General features: G+C 38.4%; 1 protein-coding gene across 5 annotated transcripts; it reads left to right on the plus strand.

Moving 5' to 3' along the window:
- The first annotated feature begins 16,625 nt into the window (after positions 1-16,625).
- gemin8 (gem (nuclear organelle) associated protein 8) lies at positions 16,626-19,243 on the plus strand. 5 transcript variants are annotated; one of them, XM_073495397.1, is made up of 4 exons: positions 16,626-16,720; positions 16,982-17,053; positions 17,535-17,871; positions 18,013-19,243. In XM_073495397.1, exons 2-4 carry the CDS (start codon positions 17,051-17,053, stop codon positions 18,270-18,272), a joined length of 600 nt encoding a protein of 199 aa, XP_073351498.1. In that variant the 5' UTR covers positions 16,626-16,720; positions 16,982-17,050; the 3' UTR covers positions 18,273-19,243. The 5 variants fall into 5 exon arrangements, with proteins under 5 accessions (XP_073351498.1, XP_073351501.1, XP_073351500.1 ...); XM_073495400.1 differs by having other exon boundaries at positions 17,538-17,871; XM_073495399.1 differs by having other exon boundaries at positions 16,636-16,716.
- Positions 19,244-20,113: the final 870 nt, after the last annotated feature.

The raw sequence follows: 20,113 nt of genomic DNA on the forward strand, positions 1-20,113 counted from the left end.
ATGTAACATGAATATATTTTTATTTTGGTAAAGCAAACCTCACTGTCAGGGCTTTTTATGGATCATTAAACATACAGATCCTTGAAGAGCATGAAAGCATTAAAGAAAGCCTGCCTCACTTTTAGACTCTGTCTCTAACACTGTTCAAACATGATTTTGCCCACGTTTATGTTTCACTTCAAGTCCGAAAGAGTGCTTCGTCATGTAAAATGTTAAACTGATACATGCTCGCCTACGTGCTCAGCACATATTTGGATGCGTGTGCTTGAGTTATAAAAAAAACAGCACATTCTTAAAACCAAACTGCTCAGTCTGTGTGACAAAAATACCCTCCTAAAAACCACCAATGTGAACGTGTTTGTCAAAACACCTATTTCCCTCTGTTAGTTTAATGCTAAGAGTTCAGACATTTGGGACACTGAGTCGCTAAAAAGCATATAGCACAAACCACATACTAAATCATAACACATGGTATTCTAAAAGTGATTATATTTAATGTAACAAGCATGTATTTTACAGAATAATGAATGCATTTACAGGACAGTATCTTTTCCAAACAATCTAAGTATAATGAGCCTTTATAGAAATTACAGAGTTTGATTAAGAGTAAATATAAGTCATGATTCATAACACTGACACACATTTCAGTGGATTAAACACACACACACATGTATCTAGATAAATGTGAAACTGTTAGCCACAGAGCAGCATGTCACAGCTTCTCTTCCTGGTGTTAAGTAATGATGACCCACCAGTGAACTCATCAGTTTCCTCTGCCAGCTATTGTCATCACTGGGCCTGAAAACTGGTGTTGAAATCACAGATATGGCACATTACAGGGAGTTTTAACAGGCCTGGAGATGTCAATGTTCAGGGAAATCCTTTTTAATGCTAACTCAAAAATGTCAACATATTATACAGCCACTACAACCCCTGTACCTTTATACAGTCACAATATTTTACATTTTGATTCAAAGGTTTTCATAGATTTCCTCATTTGGATCAGCCACTTCATATGTTTCCTCCTCCAAAAAGGTAACTGCTTTCTTGTTGCCAGCTAAATATCTCTTAGCCCTGTCATGATGGTATATTGTGGACATGTTCTGGTAGAGATCATCACTTGGATGCCGAAGGGATTTGTAGTCGTGATCTGGGTCATCTTTGTCCTATGGAAACATTAGAAATCTTATTGCGTCATGCTTTCAAAAGACTGATTAAATCCCATTTCTTACGATCTGTATCTGTTATGTCAACTGGTGGTTACAGGGGTTATGTCTGGAGGTCTGGATATTACAAAAGGCTTCCTCTATGTTGCAAAGACCACCCAAATGCATTGTGGTGGCAGAGTGGTTAAGACACACATAGCATACTGCACCATGCAGGTATATTTGTTATGTCATTATGTCTGCTTATGCCTATTTTTTTCACATGAAATAAAAAGGGCTTCACCTCAATGCCTTGCATTTATAAATATATATATGCTGCATGTATGAACACACATTACAATATATATTTTACTCGCCAAAGAGCAGGGAGTTTCACAGTCGGGTGCTTCTGACCTCAAACAGTCTCTGCTGAGACGAGAGATGAGCTGCCTGATTCAGATGTGAGACACAAAACACACATAATTATTCCATGTGAGCTTCGAAATACAATTCTTCACTTAATTTAAAAGCTGCATTAGTATGTTTTAAAGCAGACAGAAAAAATGTTTCACCTCCAGTCTTCTTCTCTAAAGATAAATCCAAGGACAAGTCCAGCCACAATGATAACAGCAATGACAACAGAAACCACAATGCTGGCCACTTTCCCAGACGAACCGCTGCTGTGCTCCACTTCATTTTCATTTTTAACATACAAAGGAAAATAATGAAGTGAAAATGTTCAAAACCACTTAATAAACAAACAAGGAAATACCAAAAATGCAACAAATCTAGCGTATTATGTTTTAAATTCTAAAGTTAACAGAAAACAAGTCAGAAACGTACCTTCCACAGTGACATTCAGATGGAGAATATATGTTTTCTCAGGGCGTGAGCACACACAGGTGTAGTTCCCACTATCCACTGGTGTTAAACTGGTCAGGTGGAGAAACACAGTCTGATTCTCTGTCGTAAGTTTGAACCTGGGGTCACATTGCTTCACAAAGCCCCATGCATGTTGATACAGGAGGCACTTTTCATCGTTTGTCTTTTCTGTGCTGATCTTACATTCAACTGTGAAGGTACTCTGCGGTTTATGGGTGCATATTGGAGTGACATCTGGTCCTTTACCAACAGATTTCGCAACAGTCGCTGCAAACATTGGGAAAGAGCTTTTGAATGACTTGTTTACACATTTTTCATTTCTAACTGCACTACAGATAATGATAATGTAGAGCATATAGTGTGATACCTTCCTCAGATAGTTAATACAAGCTGCATAACATGTGCGTGAACCATATGTAATGACAAGCTCACAGTACCTTGAGAGTCCAAACACCAACACAGTGGCAGAAGCAGAAGCAGAAGAAGCCAGAGTTTCCACCGATCCATAACAACACAGTTGGAACGACTGTGTTGCTTCTCAGTATAGAGTAAACTATACCTGCACCTCTTTTGCTACCTACAGAGTGCCTTATAAGTGTATGAGCTGATAGTGACGAAACCTAAAAGGGACGTACGAGACTTGACTTCCTCTGCTTTCAAATTAAGACGCTCTGCGGGTGAATCTTTAATACTCGTTTCACTGAAAGCAGCAGTTCAGATTAAAACCTCTTTCCTGATTGAAAAAAATAAACGTAGCTTTAAAGGAAGACAAGACACCAGAAAAGACGGGGTAAGATTATAAACTCACAGTGCTTTTTCAAATTTTAAGTTAAGAATAGTTGACACGTGGCGACTATTTTGAAGGGGGATGCGACATTGGTCAGAATTAAAATATTTATAGCACTTATTGGTCACTTACCGTGTGCTTTTGGTTTGCTAGATGTAATTCAGGGCTTCGGTTGACTGCAGAGGTCCGTCTGTGTAGAGAGGGAAGTCAACGCCATTTACAACCGTCTGAGTCCAATGCAGTGTCCCAACTTCTGCTCCACTCGATTTCTGCTGGCCATCACCTACAGGAGGGCAAAAGACAAGATGTAAATCATTGAGGAGAGACACTTCCAGGACAGAGTAATGCCCCTTTAAAAAGAAAAAGTTCAGGTTTTAAAATAAAAGAAAAAATACAATAAATTACAAACCAAAAATGTATCTTCCATCAAAACTTTGAAATTGGCATCTATGACATCATTGGCTTGTTTACATTCTTATCATTTTTCCGTATATATATACACATTTCTGGACCTTTTTTCTTGCCTTAATTAGATACAACAGCTGGAGGAGTGATAGGAAATGAACCCTGGGCCGCTGCGGTGACGACATATCCTCTGAGCATGAGGCCCATGATCTACCAACTGAGCTACGCGGCAAATCAGTGAGTACTCTGTGTTAGCAAAAGTCAAACCTGTGGGCTTTCGAAACTGCCGTTTGTTTACTGTTAACGCATTTGTTATCAGTCAGTTCAAAAGTGAACTACTGTATTTGCACAGTAATTAGTGATTACATATCAGTATAACAACCCACCATATAGTGAATGTCTTGATGGCTGTAATCTTTGGTTTATTTCATTAAACAAATGAAGCTTCTGTATTTCTAAATGTGTGATGATACTCTAAATTACCATTCTTCTTGCATACAGTTTACATAGTTGGAGAAATCAGGGCCTGATTTGTACAAACTAGTTTAGACAGATCAAGATAATCTGCAACATGAGGCCACAATTTGGTTTTGTCAGTTTTGTTAGTTTTATTTTAAATGGGTCATTGTGGTCACAACAGTGTAGCAGTAAGTTTTTTGTTTACTGTCAATCTCCTTCGGTAAATAATCATCCAAAAAATCTGTCTGCCTACAAATTTCAACCTAACAGAAAGTAATTATATGTAAAAAAACAAACAAACAAAAAACCTTTATTTATGTGGCATGTATGTAACACTGTGATCTAACCCTCTCACTGAGCTTAAAATGTAAAAAACTGCAACATCAGGGAGGCTGACGAGAAAAGCCTTGGGGTAGATGTGGGTGACAGAGTAAGTTCACGCAGGAAATTGAGATGCTTGGTGTTAACTCAAGCTGCCGTACTGGTACAATGTACATCACATGAATCATGACAGCAGGGAAGAGTGAATGCTTTACAGTTTTTTGCATCAATGGGACACACAAGATGTTTGTTTAAAGTAAAGTCTATATCTAATTATTACTTTACAGGTATTTGACAAACTTAATAGCAGAAATCAAATTAACAAGAGTCAACTTTGTTTTAACCATTTATTTATTTATTTATTAGATCATTTATTCATATCATCGTATTTGTCAGACAGTGTTATGCATTTGACATGCTCATTTAAAAAAAACAAACATAAAATAAAATGTATATACAATTAGCTTGGTTTTAGGATTAAATGTACTGCAAAATATTTGGCAAAGCAAAATAGTCAGCTTATGGACAACAGGCCCTCTTTTACCTGCTACTCAGTAAAAGAATGTGCATCGCATCAGAGTCAATATTATAAAACAAAAAAAATACACATGCATCGTTAACTTTGTGTCATCTTAAGTGAACATGTTTGAATTATTGGCACTGATGTAACTGTGCATATTGGAAGAATAAAGCTCATTCTCTCTCTGAATGTAGGTCATGTACGGCTCAGTGTTTCCTGATTCCTGCAAAACAACAAAATATATTCAGGGTAAAAGTAGTTGTAGTAATTTTGTCTGCCATGAAATGAACTGCAGCCAAAAGGTTGACGCAAAACATTATGGGGCAAAGTACCGTGTTCAGACGATCGGGCAGTTGTTCCAGTTGTCTTCTGTTGGGTTAATGGACAAATAATAACAAATTATTAATTCACCCTCTCAACTTAAAGCTGTTATGCTGTTATTTTAGTCACTATCAAATTAATCTCTTACCCATGTCGAGTTTTTCTGTGGATAATTCCCAGGATGACTCCCAGGATCACTCCGGTTATAATGATGAATGCAAACACACCAATTATAACATATAAGTAAGGGATTTTTGTAGTGCTGCTGGGGTCTTCATCCTCTTAAAAATGTGTAAAGAAAGAAAAACTGTCAGAAAAGTAGCACAGATATACTCTATTTATACTACAACACTGAAGATTGTACTCTCTTTGAAAGAATCATGTAATATTGTAAAACTGGCATGTTGATTTTTTTAGTCAGTGCAGGCATTCTGACGCTGATATTTGTGATAATGCTAACCAACAACTGGAAAATAAATCATTTACCTTCCACAGTGATATTCAGATGGAGAATAAATGTTCCATCAGAATGTGAACATTGACAGCTGTAGTTCCCACTATCCACTGGTGTTAAACCGGTCAGGTGGAGGAATACAGTCTGATTTTCTTTCATAAGTGTGAATCTGGAGTCACATTCACGGTCATAGTCGCGTCCAGGTCGATACCGCAGATTGCATTCTTCTATGCTTCTCTCTGTTCTGATCTTACAAACTATAAACACGATGGGATATTGTGTTTCATTGGTGCATATTGGAGTGACATCTGGTTTGCTCCCAATTGTTTTCACAAGTAGCTGCATAGTATCTGCAATCAATTAATCAAAATCAATACAGTGCGGCAATGTATTTATTGTATTTTTAATTGCATTAGAATGACCAAGCTATAGAAAATATACTGTTGCTCTCTTTAAACCTAGTACACAACATCAAAAGCGAACATCTTGCAATAGTTATTCAGTTAGTAAAAAGTAGCTCTTGTACCGTACCTTTGCTGTCAGTATAAAAAGCTAGCGGCAGGAGCAGAACAAACCACAGTTTCCATCTACCCATACTGGTCAAGACATGTAAGCAGCAGTGCAGCTGCTGCTGGTAGTGCCCGGCTTGTTGTAGTTAGGCGAGGACGACGGACACGCATCTTTAAACCGCTCAGCTACCTCAACCTCAAATTCTCAGTTCTCGCCGGGGTATGAGCAGGCGTGAAGTCGTCTAAAAAGGAAGTGCTGCTACAGGTGCTTCTGCTTTCATGTTCAGATGCTCTAAGATTAAACAGGCAGCTAACAAACCAATCACAAGCCTTTATTGTGATAAAGATAGCAGTAAAGACATGATACTCATAAGGAACCAACAACACTGACATCTTCATTCTACTTAAAAACATTCATCACAGTCAGAAGAATGTGAGCTGTGGCTAATGCTGCGTTCGTCTCAAATGGGATGAATGTTAGAGATAAAAGGATTTTCAACAGGACAGTCGTATGATGACAAGTTAGTCAAGTAAGGATTTAAAACACTGAGCATTGATAATATAATAATGTATCTATAACATCTGGATTTAATCACCTTAAACAACATACTTTGGCTGATACGAGGTGTCGAATTTGTTTGATACAATACAATAGCCATGCACACATACAGTTATCTCCTTTACAACAACAACAACAATGACCTGTTACAGGATCCTATGTAACAAAAATCAGTTTAATGCTCAATGTCTGGACTACTTGTCAGACTCCGAAACAGTTTGAGCAGGATGCATTTGTGCTTTAAAATTTGTAACGTAAGTAAAAGTAATATGTCATGTAAAATGTTTTAACTGACATTGTAAGAGCAAAAACTCTTTCATAATTAAAACAAAACATTTTGGTCATTTCAAGTGCTAGCAAGTCAGGATATCCATGTTTTTTGTACATGGACATAAGAAGTCTGTGTCTCCAGCTTCATTTTATACTTTCATAAACAGGGCTATTTGGATGGAAATAATTCTCCTTGCCATCTATGTCCTGATAAATAACTGCATAGATGTGCGTTGGATCCACCTCAGAATCACGATGAGGGCGACTTAAAGAGATATTTTGGTAGACTTCACTGGCCGGCCGCTGAAGGCTTATGTAGAAGTCATCTTGGTCCTAACAAAGCAAATCAAAATCTTATATCACGAGTCATTACACACAATGAGAGGAAGAATAACACAGGACTGTGTCGTGCTCACCAGAACTCGGGGAATTCCAGATGTGGTAACATCAGATGCGCCTGATCTTGTGTTTTCTCTGGTAAAACAAAAAAACACAACGATAGAGTAAGCAGGGGCAAAATAAAACTGAACTGCAGTCTAGAAAGCTATTTGTCAGTGGTGGAGGATTCACCTTTTTCTAAAGTAAAAGTACAGTATGTAAGTATCATCGGAATAATGTACTTAAAGTATTAAAAGTAAAACTACTTGCAGAAAAAATGGAAAATATTAAATTTTTGTCCAGTTGCCTACAATACAGCACTTAGAATTACCATGACGTGACCCTGATAACTGAGAACCTTCATCAACAAGGCGTTTCTAATCACAACACACTACAACAAACTATGGAAATGTGAAGTATTATAAGTTCAAAGTGTTTCACCTGTTATGACTGCTCCTCAGGATAAGACCACAGATTATCCCTGCTGTAATAATGAATGCAGTAGCGACACTAAGAGCGACGACGGCTGTAGAAACTAACTTCGTGCCAGGAAATGTAGCGTCCTCGTCACCTGTCGAACACAGTCAAGTAATCAAAATCAATCTGTATTCTACCTCTGGTAATTAATCTTTTAGCGGATAAACTTACCTTCCACTGTTATAATAAGGTTGGTAATATGTGTTCCTCGTTCATATGAACACTCACAGATGTAATTCCCACTGTCCACTTTTGTTAAACTGGCTAGGCGGATAAATACAGTCCGATTCTCATAAATCAGAGCGAACCTGAAGTCGCATTCTTGGTCAAATTGCTTGCCAGGCTTGTAAAGCAGGCAGTTTTCTTCCCCCCGGTGTCTCTCTGTGCTTATTCTACATCCTACAAGTATAATCATACCCACGTTTTTACTCATGCATACTGGAGTAAGGTCTGGTTGTTGACTGATGGTTTTCACAACAGTCTCTGCAATCCAAAGAAAACAGACGTTCAGTGATTGATTGTATCACATTTATTTTTGCTTTTATTACAAAAGTAGCGGCACGAATCACATATAATATAAAGTAGCTTTTGAACTGTACCTTTGGTGTAAGCATGCACACACAGCGGCATGAGCAGAAAAATACACTGTTTCCATCCATCCATACCGGCCGAAAGATCTAAAGCTGACTACGACTGTGCTGATAAGAGGACTGACACAACTGTCTGAAATGTACAATTACTGCGTATGTGACAACCTCAAACTCTTAGACCTTTGTTAAGGTTCAGTACATACTGATGTGAAGCGTTCGAAAAAACAGAAGTGAACCTGGCGGCTTCTAGTTTCCAGTTATAATACAATATCATCCTCTCTGGGAAACATCATGTTAATCCTGATGGTAAAAACCAACGTTTCGAAACTCACTGTTAGGTGCATGAATGCAATGAGAAAGAAAACACATGCGTCTTTGATTCTTGCACTCACTAACCTGATTGGTCATTAATATTTTAAGGAAACAATGTGTTGGAATAACATTGGACATTGGTCAAATAAACAAAGTCTCAAGTATTTTTAAAGTCGTTTCTAACTTCAGTGTAACTTGATTTATGAGACTCCTGCAACAGATTAAAGAAAAAATGACAACATTAATGACAAAATAAATGTTTCTTAGGGACATGAGGTCATGTTATTCACTTTTAGTTTAGATAATTTCATAGATGTCGTAAAATTGATCAGTCGCTGTATTGTTGCTGGCTGAACTTTCCATGCTGACGTACTGATGGTGCATCGGAGAGACACTCTGGTAGAGATCACTTCCTGGCTGTCGGAGGTGTGTGTAGTGGTTATCTGGGTCATCTCTGTCCTGTAAAAACAATTAAAAATCAACCTTTTAAAAGGTTTATAAATCATAACTAACAGCTTTAATAGTTCAAAATAAAGTGGCTTTACTAGTAACTCTATTATAGGTCATGTATGCTGTCATGACTGCAGTTATAAATGTTAGTCAATCATTAATAAATTCTACAGTTTTTTAGGCCATTAAGAAAATCATCATCCTGGACGAAACTTGTTTTTATGGTTACAACCGCAACCTGTCGGTGGTAAAAACACGAACGTTTAGTGGACGTAAACCTTTTGTAATGATGGATCATTAACACTCAAAAACATGTAGATGTGGGGCCCAGGTTTAAAAATAAGAAATCATAAATAATCTATAAAGCTTTAATAAAATAAAGCCATCACTTACAGCACAAACAAGGTTGCCGTACTTACAGTAGGTGCTTCAACTCTTACCTTAACATGTGAGGATGAAAAAAGGTTGACAGTTTCTAACTCTGAGTCATACTGAAACCTTTCAAGTTATCCCCGCTGACTCTCAAAATGTATCCTTTACTGCAGCATGTAAACCCAGTGGCTACTTTATACTGTTTATCTGTTCGAAGTCAATCCTCCACACTCCAGTAGGATGAAAAAAGTTGATAATACAGTAGGTCAATAGCATAATTTTGATTGGCCTACACATTAAAATAGGCAATAAATACAGCCCCCTTAAATACAGTATGAGTCAAGATGGCATTTTTGTTTCAGCACCTCAGACACAAGCAACCTTCCGGCAATTTTAACATTTGATGCCACATATGAACATTGGTGTCACACATTTGTCTGTTGAGGTGATAATTGTGTGACAACCAAAAAGGTGTGAATGACTTTTCACAGAGAAGACAATGCTGGGACTTGAAATGAGTCCTCCATGGTACTAAGTGCCAGCTCACCTGCCAGTGAGTGTATTTTCTTCTCTTTAACAGATTTCTTACTTTTTGTTGTCACATTGTCACAGGAATTTGTCGACATTTTGCTAAATGCCTGGAACATAAACGTCCACATAGCTACATGCAATAAATGAGCTGCTAACCTAGTTGTAGGGTATAAAACAAAAGCATACCTTGGCCACCAAAGAGCGGGAGATTTCACATACAGACAATTCAGATGGTCCTGACTTTGGATCAACTCTGAAAATAAGAAGGGAAGAAAAATCATAGAAGCAACTTCAGCAACAGCAGAATTAAATAAATGTGACTGCTTGATATACAAATTATTATCCGTAGTTCTGACTGTTATTTTCAAAAGAGACTTATATTATCAACCTTGAACCTAACAGCAGATCATCTGGACATCTAAACGACTACTCAATAGTCTAAAACCAGAATTTCTACAAATACTATTAGAGCTGTATTGTGTTTTACAACAAAACTTACATTACTGTACTGCTATGAAAATCATTAGTATCGTGAATTACAGTGCTTTCTCAACCAACCTATACCTATATTTTAAGTACGAAGTAAAACATTTTTACCTGCAATGTATTTTCATCACGATAAACCCAAGAAGAAAACAAGTTACAATGGTAAGAGCAGTACCACTGCTAATCACAGTGGCATAAATGAGCATTGTAATCAGAGAAGTGCTGGCCTCTTCTTCCCCTAAAACGTTAAGAACAAAAAACAACAACATCTAAATCATTAAAACAAATACAACAACATACAAGTACTATAGATACAGTACAGTAAGAGTACCTGTGCAACAAAATAAAACATTTACCTTTCACAGTGATTATAAAATGAAGAATATCTGTCCCACGAGCATGTGAACATTCACAGCTGTAGTTCCCATTATCCACTGGTGTTAAACCGGTCAGGTGGAGGAAAACAGTCTGGTTTTCTGTCTTAAGTGTGAACCTGGAGCCGCATTCATGCACAAAGTCCTGTCCATGTTGATAGAGCAGACGACACTCCCCCCCACTGATCTCTCTTCTGATCTTACATACTATGAGCGTAATGATGTGCAGTGTAGCGGTGGTGCATATTGGAGTGATGTCCGGTTCTCTCCCGATGGTTTTCACAACAACTTCTGCAATCAAAGGAATTGAGTAAACGCAATTTAGTTGCGACTTGTAACACCACCAAACTGCATAAATGATGTGTGAAGAAACTCTCCTGTGACGTACCTTCAGTGTAAGAACACAAAGACAGAGGTAGAAGCAGGACAAACAACAGCTTCCATTCATCCATAATGGTAAAGAGGGTTGAACGACAACGCTGCTGTCAGAACCCAGTAAACTACATTAACTGGAGGAAGGTGAACAAAAACACCTTATAAGCGGAGGAGTCTTAAGAAGGAAATGCAAGACAAGACTGCTTCTACTTTCAAGAGTAGACACTGGTGGGGGGGAATCTCAAACGCTGGTTTCACTGAAATGCATCAATTTCGGCTAAAGCGTCAGGAAAAAAACTTAAATTCGACTGCACATATAAAGCAAGCAATAACATTTAAGAACACGCATAGCAATCAAAACTTGCCAGGCTGAGGTCTTTGAGGGTTTTTTGCCCAGGCAAAATTGGATGTCAAACCGAAGCACTTTAAGAACTTTTAAGTTTAAGTGGAAATGCCAAATATTGGGAGAAAAAAAACTGTGCTGACCCTGAACCCTGAAATATCACAAATAAATGTTAATGCTTGGCTGAGACGGAAAAGTATGTGCTACAGCTTATGCACCGTTTGATGTTCGACCGGAGCTCTTTTAATCACATCATCTTGTTGCGCTCTCTTCTGCAGCATTCATTCTCTTTTTTTTTTTTTGCAGATTTTCTTGATATTTTGTTAAATCTGGACGGATCATCCATGCCTCTGTAATACAGTGCATCCAGTATAGTATAGATACACAGAGACACCCACATGAAACATCAGGTGAGCATGAAATGAGTTGTTCAAATCCCTAATGTCAAAAATTGTATACATTTAAACGTCTATGTTGATGAAGGTTCTCAGTCATCCAAAGTCATTTTAAGTGCTATATCTGGACTTGTTTCAATTTCTGGCAGACGTTTCATCTCTCATCGAAGAGTCATCTTCAGTTCCTGAAGACATGAAACATCTGCCAGAGACTGAAACAAGTCTAGTTGCCTATGATTTTAAACCCCTAGGAATCCAGAATTTTTGTTGCAGGCCGCAGTGAAAAATTATAAAAGATGTTGACCTGACTGAATGACAAGAGAAACTTTAAGGATAGAGTGTGCGTTACGCATTTTCAGAAATGTGTTCAAATCAAAGAAAATGTATAAAGTCAGTTTAGGTTTGAGATTTAATCAGATTTAATATACTGTATATAGAATAAGAACCAAGTCTGCCTCCTACAGCATTGTGTTGAATAAGTGTTATTCCACCCATTACCCTCACCATTTTTACATTGCTAAACAAGATTTCTAAATCTTTAAAACTTTGTTTGACTCTCCTGAGGTTGTGTAAAGTAAGCTGTTAAATTATAAATGTGTACTCTTGCACCTTATACCTACAAAGAGCCACTAGAGGGTTGTTAAAAGCACTGACGAGCTATTTGGGGTCACATTATGGAAGCTGGACATGAAACAAACTGACACAAATTGAAACTACAGAGCCAGACCGGAAGACAGATTTAAATAGATGCAGGTTTAGAGAGACTGTTTAAAGGAACCTGTTTATCAAAGATGCAAACCAACACTCAGCTCTCACTTAAGGAGATAGTGAGAGCAGTCACAGATGTAGACTGTGGTTAAAACGTTCAAGTAACTGAACAATGAATGTAGGTCAAGCATTGCTGTACCACAGTCATGAGACAAGCAGGAAAATGGTGTGTATAATCCATCGTTGACTGTACTTGTTATAGTTTTATTTGGCAGGCAAGCACTGATAAATATAACCCTAGTTATAATTAGTTAATTACATATTTAATCACATATACAGTATGCAACAAGAAGCTGCCGTCCACCTTGGTGTGCAGCATGAAAGGCCTGTCTGGTGATTCAAAGTTTTCACTGACTATCCACAAAGCACACCTGGCACAGACAACAATCGACTTCTCTGACAAGGAAGTAAGTACATAACAGAACCCACAGCTTCAGAAACGTATTTTTATCTCCGGTCTGGGTGTTGTGGTTTGGAAGCTCACCTTATTGTAATATTGTAATAGCAAGTTTAATATTGATTCAGTTGTTAAAGTGTACAGGCACACTATGATTAATAGAATAATATATATATATATATACACATATATACACACACACACACACACACACACACACACACACGTATCTTTCGTGTGGCTGTAAATGAAGGGAGAAAGGACAGATACACAACCGTTAAACAGCCATTTTCTGCTTCCATCTTGTACACAGAGACTCATTATTTGACGTGCTCTCGTGAGACTTCCCTGTGACGCTCCCTCTAGATTAACTCGTGTTATACTGACACCTACTGACGATCTACAGGTGCTGCTGATTGACAATAACAGTGGCAATGATTAACACTATACCCTGAAATTCCTGCTTAATTTGACACTTTCTTCCCTATTCACCCACATAAACACATACAAAAAATATTCAGAACCCCCTAAACTTACAGTACGTCCATGAAACAACTGTTTATATTAATCAGAACCTGACTTGTTTGCGCCACATATATGAGCAAAATGCTTTTTAACTGGAGGAGGAACGCTGCTGTGCGTCTGTGTGCGTCATGTGGTGCACGGACTTGACCTCTGACCTGACAGGACAGGACATACAGACTATCCTTTTGATTAATAGGAGACGGGTGGGGGTGGGTGAAATAATTCATCTTTGATGAGGAACATACTAATAACATAACCTGCAATGGTGACATGATTAAATACTCTGGTAGCATGGCTCATAGACTCAAGAATGAAGATTTATTAGGACCTACCAGCAGAGGGCATAGTAGACAAACAATAATATAATTGTAATGTTTGACCTATATTTAACAGTCTCTAGGATGTTCCACCATGATTAAAAATCGTACACTACAAGTATCATTACTGATCCATTTGTTTCAGCAATATATTTAGTTTACCACGCTACTCTCACATTTTTAACTAAAATAGACTTCTTAAAAAGATATAAAGTATTTTAAAAATTACAGTATTCTCTTTCTTTGAGAAAGACATAGGTGAAAATGTAAGAGCAAGTTTAATATTGATTCAGTTGTTAAAGTCTACAGGCACACTATGATTAATAAAATAAAAATATAAATTAAGGTGAATGCATTGTGCTTAATCTATTGTGTGAAATCCAGTCCGGTAGTATTTTATGTACCTTTAGTTTGGCTATAAATTAAGTGAGAAAGCAATATTAATATAACATCAAGATTAGTGCATAGCTGGAAAAATTATAACATACATATTAGTATATTGAATGCATTATCCACAATGTACTGGAGAGCATTTACTAGGTAATGTAAAAATGGAAAGCACTGTTTAAGAAATGCCTACACAACAATCTGGGTTGGTATTCAAGGAAGCAATAAATGACATAATGCAGAAAATCCATATTCTGAAAAACAGAAAATGCTTAATTTTATTTTTAGACTGGTTGTATTGTGTTAACACATCCCTTTAAACAGCACACTGGAGGAGGAAACGTGTTTTGAAAAGGCACATCTGTCTTTTTGCATTTCCTCTGAAAGCTTTGAAGCCTCAAGCCAAAGCATGACCCAGATATACAGTCAAACATGTCTCACAGCACTCAAACACTCTGCTAACTATTTTCCTCTACACCCCCATCCTAAAATATCACAACCCAATCCTTGCTCCTCACATGATGTTACATTCTGGCATTTTGACTACTCTGTAAACAAAAACTAAAAAACCAGATGTTCACAGATCTGACAGAAATATGGTTTTGCAAATGTTTTATGTACAAGATTTCAGGTGTCTGTCATGCTGGGATTTCAGACAAAGTGCGACACACTGAAAATGAAAATAGCCTTCAAATCTCAACATTACTCTAAAAACAATAGTGCACTGTAAAATCAAGTAATATAAATCTTTCCCAGCAGCCTGTAGCTTCGCCCAATGAAAAATGTATACAACCGGGCAGTGACATAACAACTTCAGCCTCAGAGAAATGTTTTTATCACTTAAACTAAGAGTTGCATGCTTAATTTCTTTTTACTTTTAGTACGTACTGCAGCTGCCCTTACAAAGTACATACTGTTGCATACAATATGACAGTCATGACAGTGTGACTTAAACTTTGACCCTCTTGCGTCTATATCTGCTTAGCCTGAAGGTGTAGCCCACACCTGTGAACAATTGATTAATGATGTTTAATTGGCCAGAACCTATTTCCATACACATGTAGAAAACACAGTATGTTAAACCCACGCTAGCCTTTTTCTGCCTCTACAGCTTCTTCCACACCAGCAACACTCCAGTGCTATTCAGTGAGCAGGCACACGGATGTAGAAACACATTTAAGGCCCACTTCAGCAGCATACCTTTCATGTTGCGTGAGACACAGATTTTTGATGTTCTTTCATGAATCTTGTCTTATACGAAAACACCAGAGGAGTAAAACTGAAGTACTGACTGGCAGAGGAATGCATAAACAGATTAGATCTCCTACCAAATTAGGCCCGAGTCAGACACTTCAAAGACGACAGCGAGTCCCCGTTTCCCTCTTGATGTAACACTCCAGCCAGAGGGCCACATATTTCTTCTTCTCCTAGAGCAGCTCCTCATCCTTCGTAGCTTCACCCTAAACCAGACGGAAAAACCAGACTGAGTAAGTTCTGTGCACCAGAAAAAGGCCCTAATAATAACATTACAGCAGCTCAAAGTATGGATGGTGAAAGTGAGGCCATACTTTTTTTTATTATTTTTTTTACATGCAGGTTCAAGATAAACACTTAATGGCTATCTAATTTAAGTAAACAGCAGATTTAAATGGGTTAATGTTAAACGGCTTTAGTGAACTTGACATTTCTTTGGCCAGTTTCCAAACTAGCTGCCGCCATTTTGAATGTCAGAGTTAGCACGTCCCATACACTGCGCTGTATTTCCGCCATTTTGTCCGAGTGCGTAAACCTATGTAAAAACTATAAAGTAAAGTGCCGTCAAAAATTCAATCTTTGGGGTTTCTATTATATAAAGTGAAGTCAAGAAGAGAGTAATTTAGGACAAAGGTGTGATCTTCCAAGAAGTTAGTCACAGTTAATTACCTAAGGCTAGCTAGCTTAACGTCACCTTGTTGTGGTACCGTTATATATTCAGAAACTCTCCCGTATTTCTTCGATTATTCTTTGAACAGACAGTAAACACAACGCTATCTTGACAAGTTGACGATACAAAAGAAACTAGAGAGTGCAAATTGTAAAAAACTATCGTGTTAATTACCTTCAGTGAATCAGGTGGATTAAAGCGGAGGTTTCGGCGGTAATCGGCTCCGGAAATGAGTAGGTCTGCTTTCAAAATAAGATAGCGGAAGTGAAAACGATATTCACAAACACATTGAAACTTTATTCTAAATAAACAATAATTAATCTTTTGTTGTTGTTGTTGTTGGTTTTGCAAATACAAACGTGAAATAATTTAACTGGTTAAAAAAAACTACATCACGATAAATTGCGTACAATTCATTATGATAAAACTGCAAACTAAAACCCTCACTTATTCCAACTTCTCATTCTTTGAAGCTATTTTATACGTGTTGCTTTTTGTTGATTAAACACTTAAAAGCTCACAGGTGCACTTGTATTTGATCATTATGCGTGTTCGCACAGTCTCCAGCAGGTGGCGCCACGCAGACGGAGTTTTCTCTGCTGTGGCGCAAAGGATGCTGGGAAATCTCCTCTGAGCGAGGCGGAGGAGGCGTGAACATGAGCCGCCAAACAAGTTAACATCGCGTAGGTAAATGTTTGTTAATGAGAGGCATTCAGCGTGTAAATATATATTTTATGTGACTTACTCGTTGTTTAGTCGCGTCGTGTCGTTGTTTGGTGCGAAGACGGACCTCGAGTGCGCATCCATTTTTGTTTTTAAGACGTCAGCTCGTCTCTTTCAGTCCTCCTGAGAAAGTTAGCTTAACTGTTGTGTTTCAGAGGGATGGTTTATCTTATCGGGAGCACATTATTACGCTTTTATTCATTATTACTCCTCTGTATCTTTCAGGATTAGCACGTTTGCGGGTGGTTAGCATAGTTAGCAGGAGGATTCAGTGAGCTGCAGGCGTCTCCCATCATGGTAAGTGTGACTGTCTACAGCATCAGTGCTACTTAGCCTACACTGACTCTATACTCAGCATGAAGTTGTAGTAATACACCCCTGTTGTAACCTTGAATGGCATCTTAAAGGAGCACTATGTAGTTTTGGAGAGGACAATAAACATAATTTTAAGGAGGTAATAAAACAAACTCTTTATTAACTGAATAAAACAAGCTGCTCTCAGAGTAAGGTCAAAATGAGGTCCCCAGAGCACTGTTAGAAGCTAGAAAGGTGGCAGGGTCCGCCAAATATAAACAAAGTACAACAGTATGAGACTGTGTTGATCTTTTAAGGTCAGTTTGTTTACTCAGTCATGAAAACAAATAGTTTGTTTATTTAGTTTCAGTCAACAAAGATCAGTCTCTTCTGATTGTAAAATACTGGTAACATAAGTAATCTAAAACAATTGTGAGACTGAATATGATGTAATTTAACACTAAGACTGTATCTTTCCCCTCAGCAGGAGGATATAAGCACCGTGATGTCCTGGTTTTCCAGCCCTGTGTATAGCCGCTACTGGCAGCACTACCAGCAGGCGATGGCCTGGCACCAGAGACACTGGCGTGCCTACAGAAAGGCCTTGGAGGCTGCCTACGGCCCAGGCTACTGCCAGGAGCAGCATCCCAGCACCCACCGGCGCTACGCAGACTGGCACGCCGGAGATAACCAGGGCGGAGATGGGGGAGAGGAGGAGAGTAGCTCGGACAGCGATATCGAGTGCGACGTCAGCAACATGGAGATCAGCGAGGAGCTTCGGCAGTACTTCGCCCAGACTGAGAAACACAGAGAGGAGCTGAGTAAGGGAACATTTATGATACTACTGTCTTTACATCATCAGTTTGAGGACTAGAGTCTCCAAACTTCTACATCAGATATCATAGTTTAGTTAAATAAGCCCGCTATTTGTCTAAAAATAGTTTGTTTTCCTCTATTTGCAGAGAAGCAGCAGCAGATGGAGGCCGAGCAGCATGACAGCTACGTGCCGGCCGACCAGGACCTGCACGGCGTCTCCTGGCGAAGCAGCTTAGGTCCTCCCTCTGAGCGACCTGGCGAGAGACGCGGGGCCGAGATGAAGAAACTGTACGGCGAGGACGCACCCAAGATCATAGCCATGGAGACGGCAATGCAGCTCACTTTCGACAGAAACTGTGACCTCAAAAAGCCCAAGTACTGGCCCGTTATCCCGCTGAAACTGTAACAGAGCTGTTGATTTAGAGGAAATCCCTGCTCTGATCTCTGGGTGAGACGGCGGCTTTGTCGTGTAATGGATGGCGGCTGTCGAAGCTGCTGTTGTAGAACTAATGGTCGGGGTTAGCTGAGGGTTAGAAGTTATTTAAGGCACAAACAATGTTGCATGAATTAGCGAAGTTCCTGCTCAGCCAGACATGAATGTCACTGACCTGTCAGCTGCTGCTCCACATGACAACTAACGATATTATACCACACATATTGTTGGAGTTATTTTTAAAGCAGAATCAAGCACCTACCCGACATCCAGCGGACTACATTTGTAGTCCTTTCACTTGATTTCAGCACAGAAAATAGTACAGTAAAACTGCCTCCATGCATGTAGGTGATGTAAACATATTCAAACAACATGTGCCTGCTTGTTTCCACCTAATCTGTTTTTGTTGACCCTCGAGCTTCCTGATGTTACATGCTGCAGTAGCTCCTCTTATGCCTGTCAACTTAGTTTAACCACAAAAACACTGTCAACCCCCCTCCTCTGTTCAAATTTAGAAGCCTTCCCGCATGGCTGCTTCTGATATTCCACTTTTCAACACCCACGGAGAGCGATTTGTTGTTGTTGCTCCTAAACTGTGCCTCTCTGATTCGTCTGACGTTTCGTCCCGTTCAAAGCGGCTCGCGTGGTTCCTCTGGAGGGACGTCGACTATTCTGTTTTATCTGCTGCTCGAACCGCGCTGCATCCTTTTTTTTTAAGGCTGAGGGATGTCTGTTTTAATATAAATTCTGTATTAATAAAGTATTTTATGTTTGTATAAACCTGCTTTGTCAGTAGTGATGTCTTCATCACCACTCTGTGTGTGTAACAGCTGTTGATTACATAACTACTACTAAGCTTACGGGCAGTACATTTCTACTTTCAGTATATTGTGTTTAATGAAGCATTTTTACACTTGATTACTAGAATAAAAGACTCACTTTGACAGATGCCTTCAATGCCACAAAGAAGTGAAGGAAACAGGGAATCTTAATGTGTGTACCACTTTTACCAGTAGGGTTGCAAATAATGATTATATTCGATTAATTGTTTGGGCTTTAAAATGTCAGAAAATGGTGAAATATGTCGATCAGTGTTTCCCAAAGCCAAAGAGGATGTCCTCAAATGTCTTGTTTTGTCCACAACTCAAAGATACTCAGATTACTGTCAAAGAGGAGAAAAGAAACCAGAAAATATTCACATTTAAGAAACTAGAATCGGAGAACTTGGACTTTTTTTCTTAAAAAATGGCTCGCACTGATTCATCAATTATCGAAATAGTTGCTGATTAATTTAATAGTTGGGAACAAATCAATTAATTGTTGCTACTGTACCTACCAGTCCATTTATTTATCCATTAGATAATTATACCTCTTCAAGCCGTTATTAAAGTTTTTTAAGTGGAACCGTCTTTAGAGGGGAAATCATCTTGGTGGAAGTGCTAACACCCACAAACACGTGGAATGTATCTCTTTATCATTTTTATTTATTTTTGTCAGTCACTTTTAAAGCACTTTGAATTGCCTTTGATCTGTTTGAAAGGTGTTGTATAAATAAAGTTTGTTTGATCTGAAATGTGACAAGAAGCTCCGACTGGATGCTGCTTTTTTGTCACAAGCCAAAAATGTTGAAAACGGTACATTGTATTTAAAACGTATCATATTTTTTAAATTTTACATATAAATAAAATCTTTATCAGAAAAGTAACCAATTACTAAGGCTGCAAAATAATGTAGTGCAGTAAAAAGTACAATATTTCCATGAAATGTAGTCAGACATCCAGTCAAATCCTTAATTATTGCAATTAATCCTAAAG

The sequence above is a fragment of the Pagrus major genome, chromosome 24 (assembly GCF_040436345.1).
Source record: "Pagrus major chromosome 24, Pma_NU_1.0".
Lineage (NCBI taxonomy): Eukaryota > Metazoa > Chordata > Actinopteri > Spariformes > Sparidae > Pagrus > Pagrus major.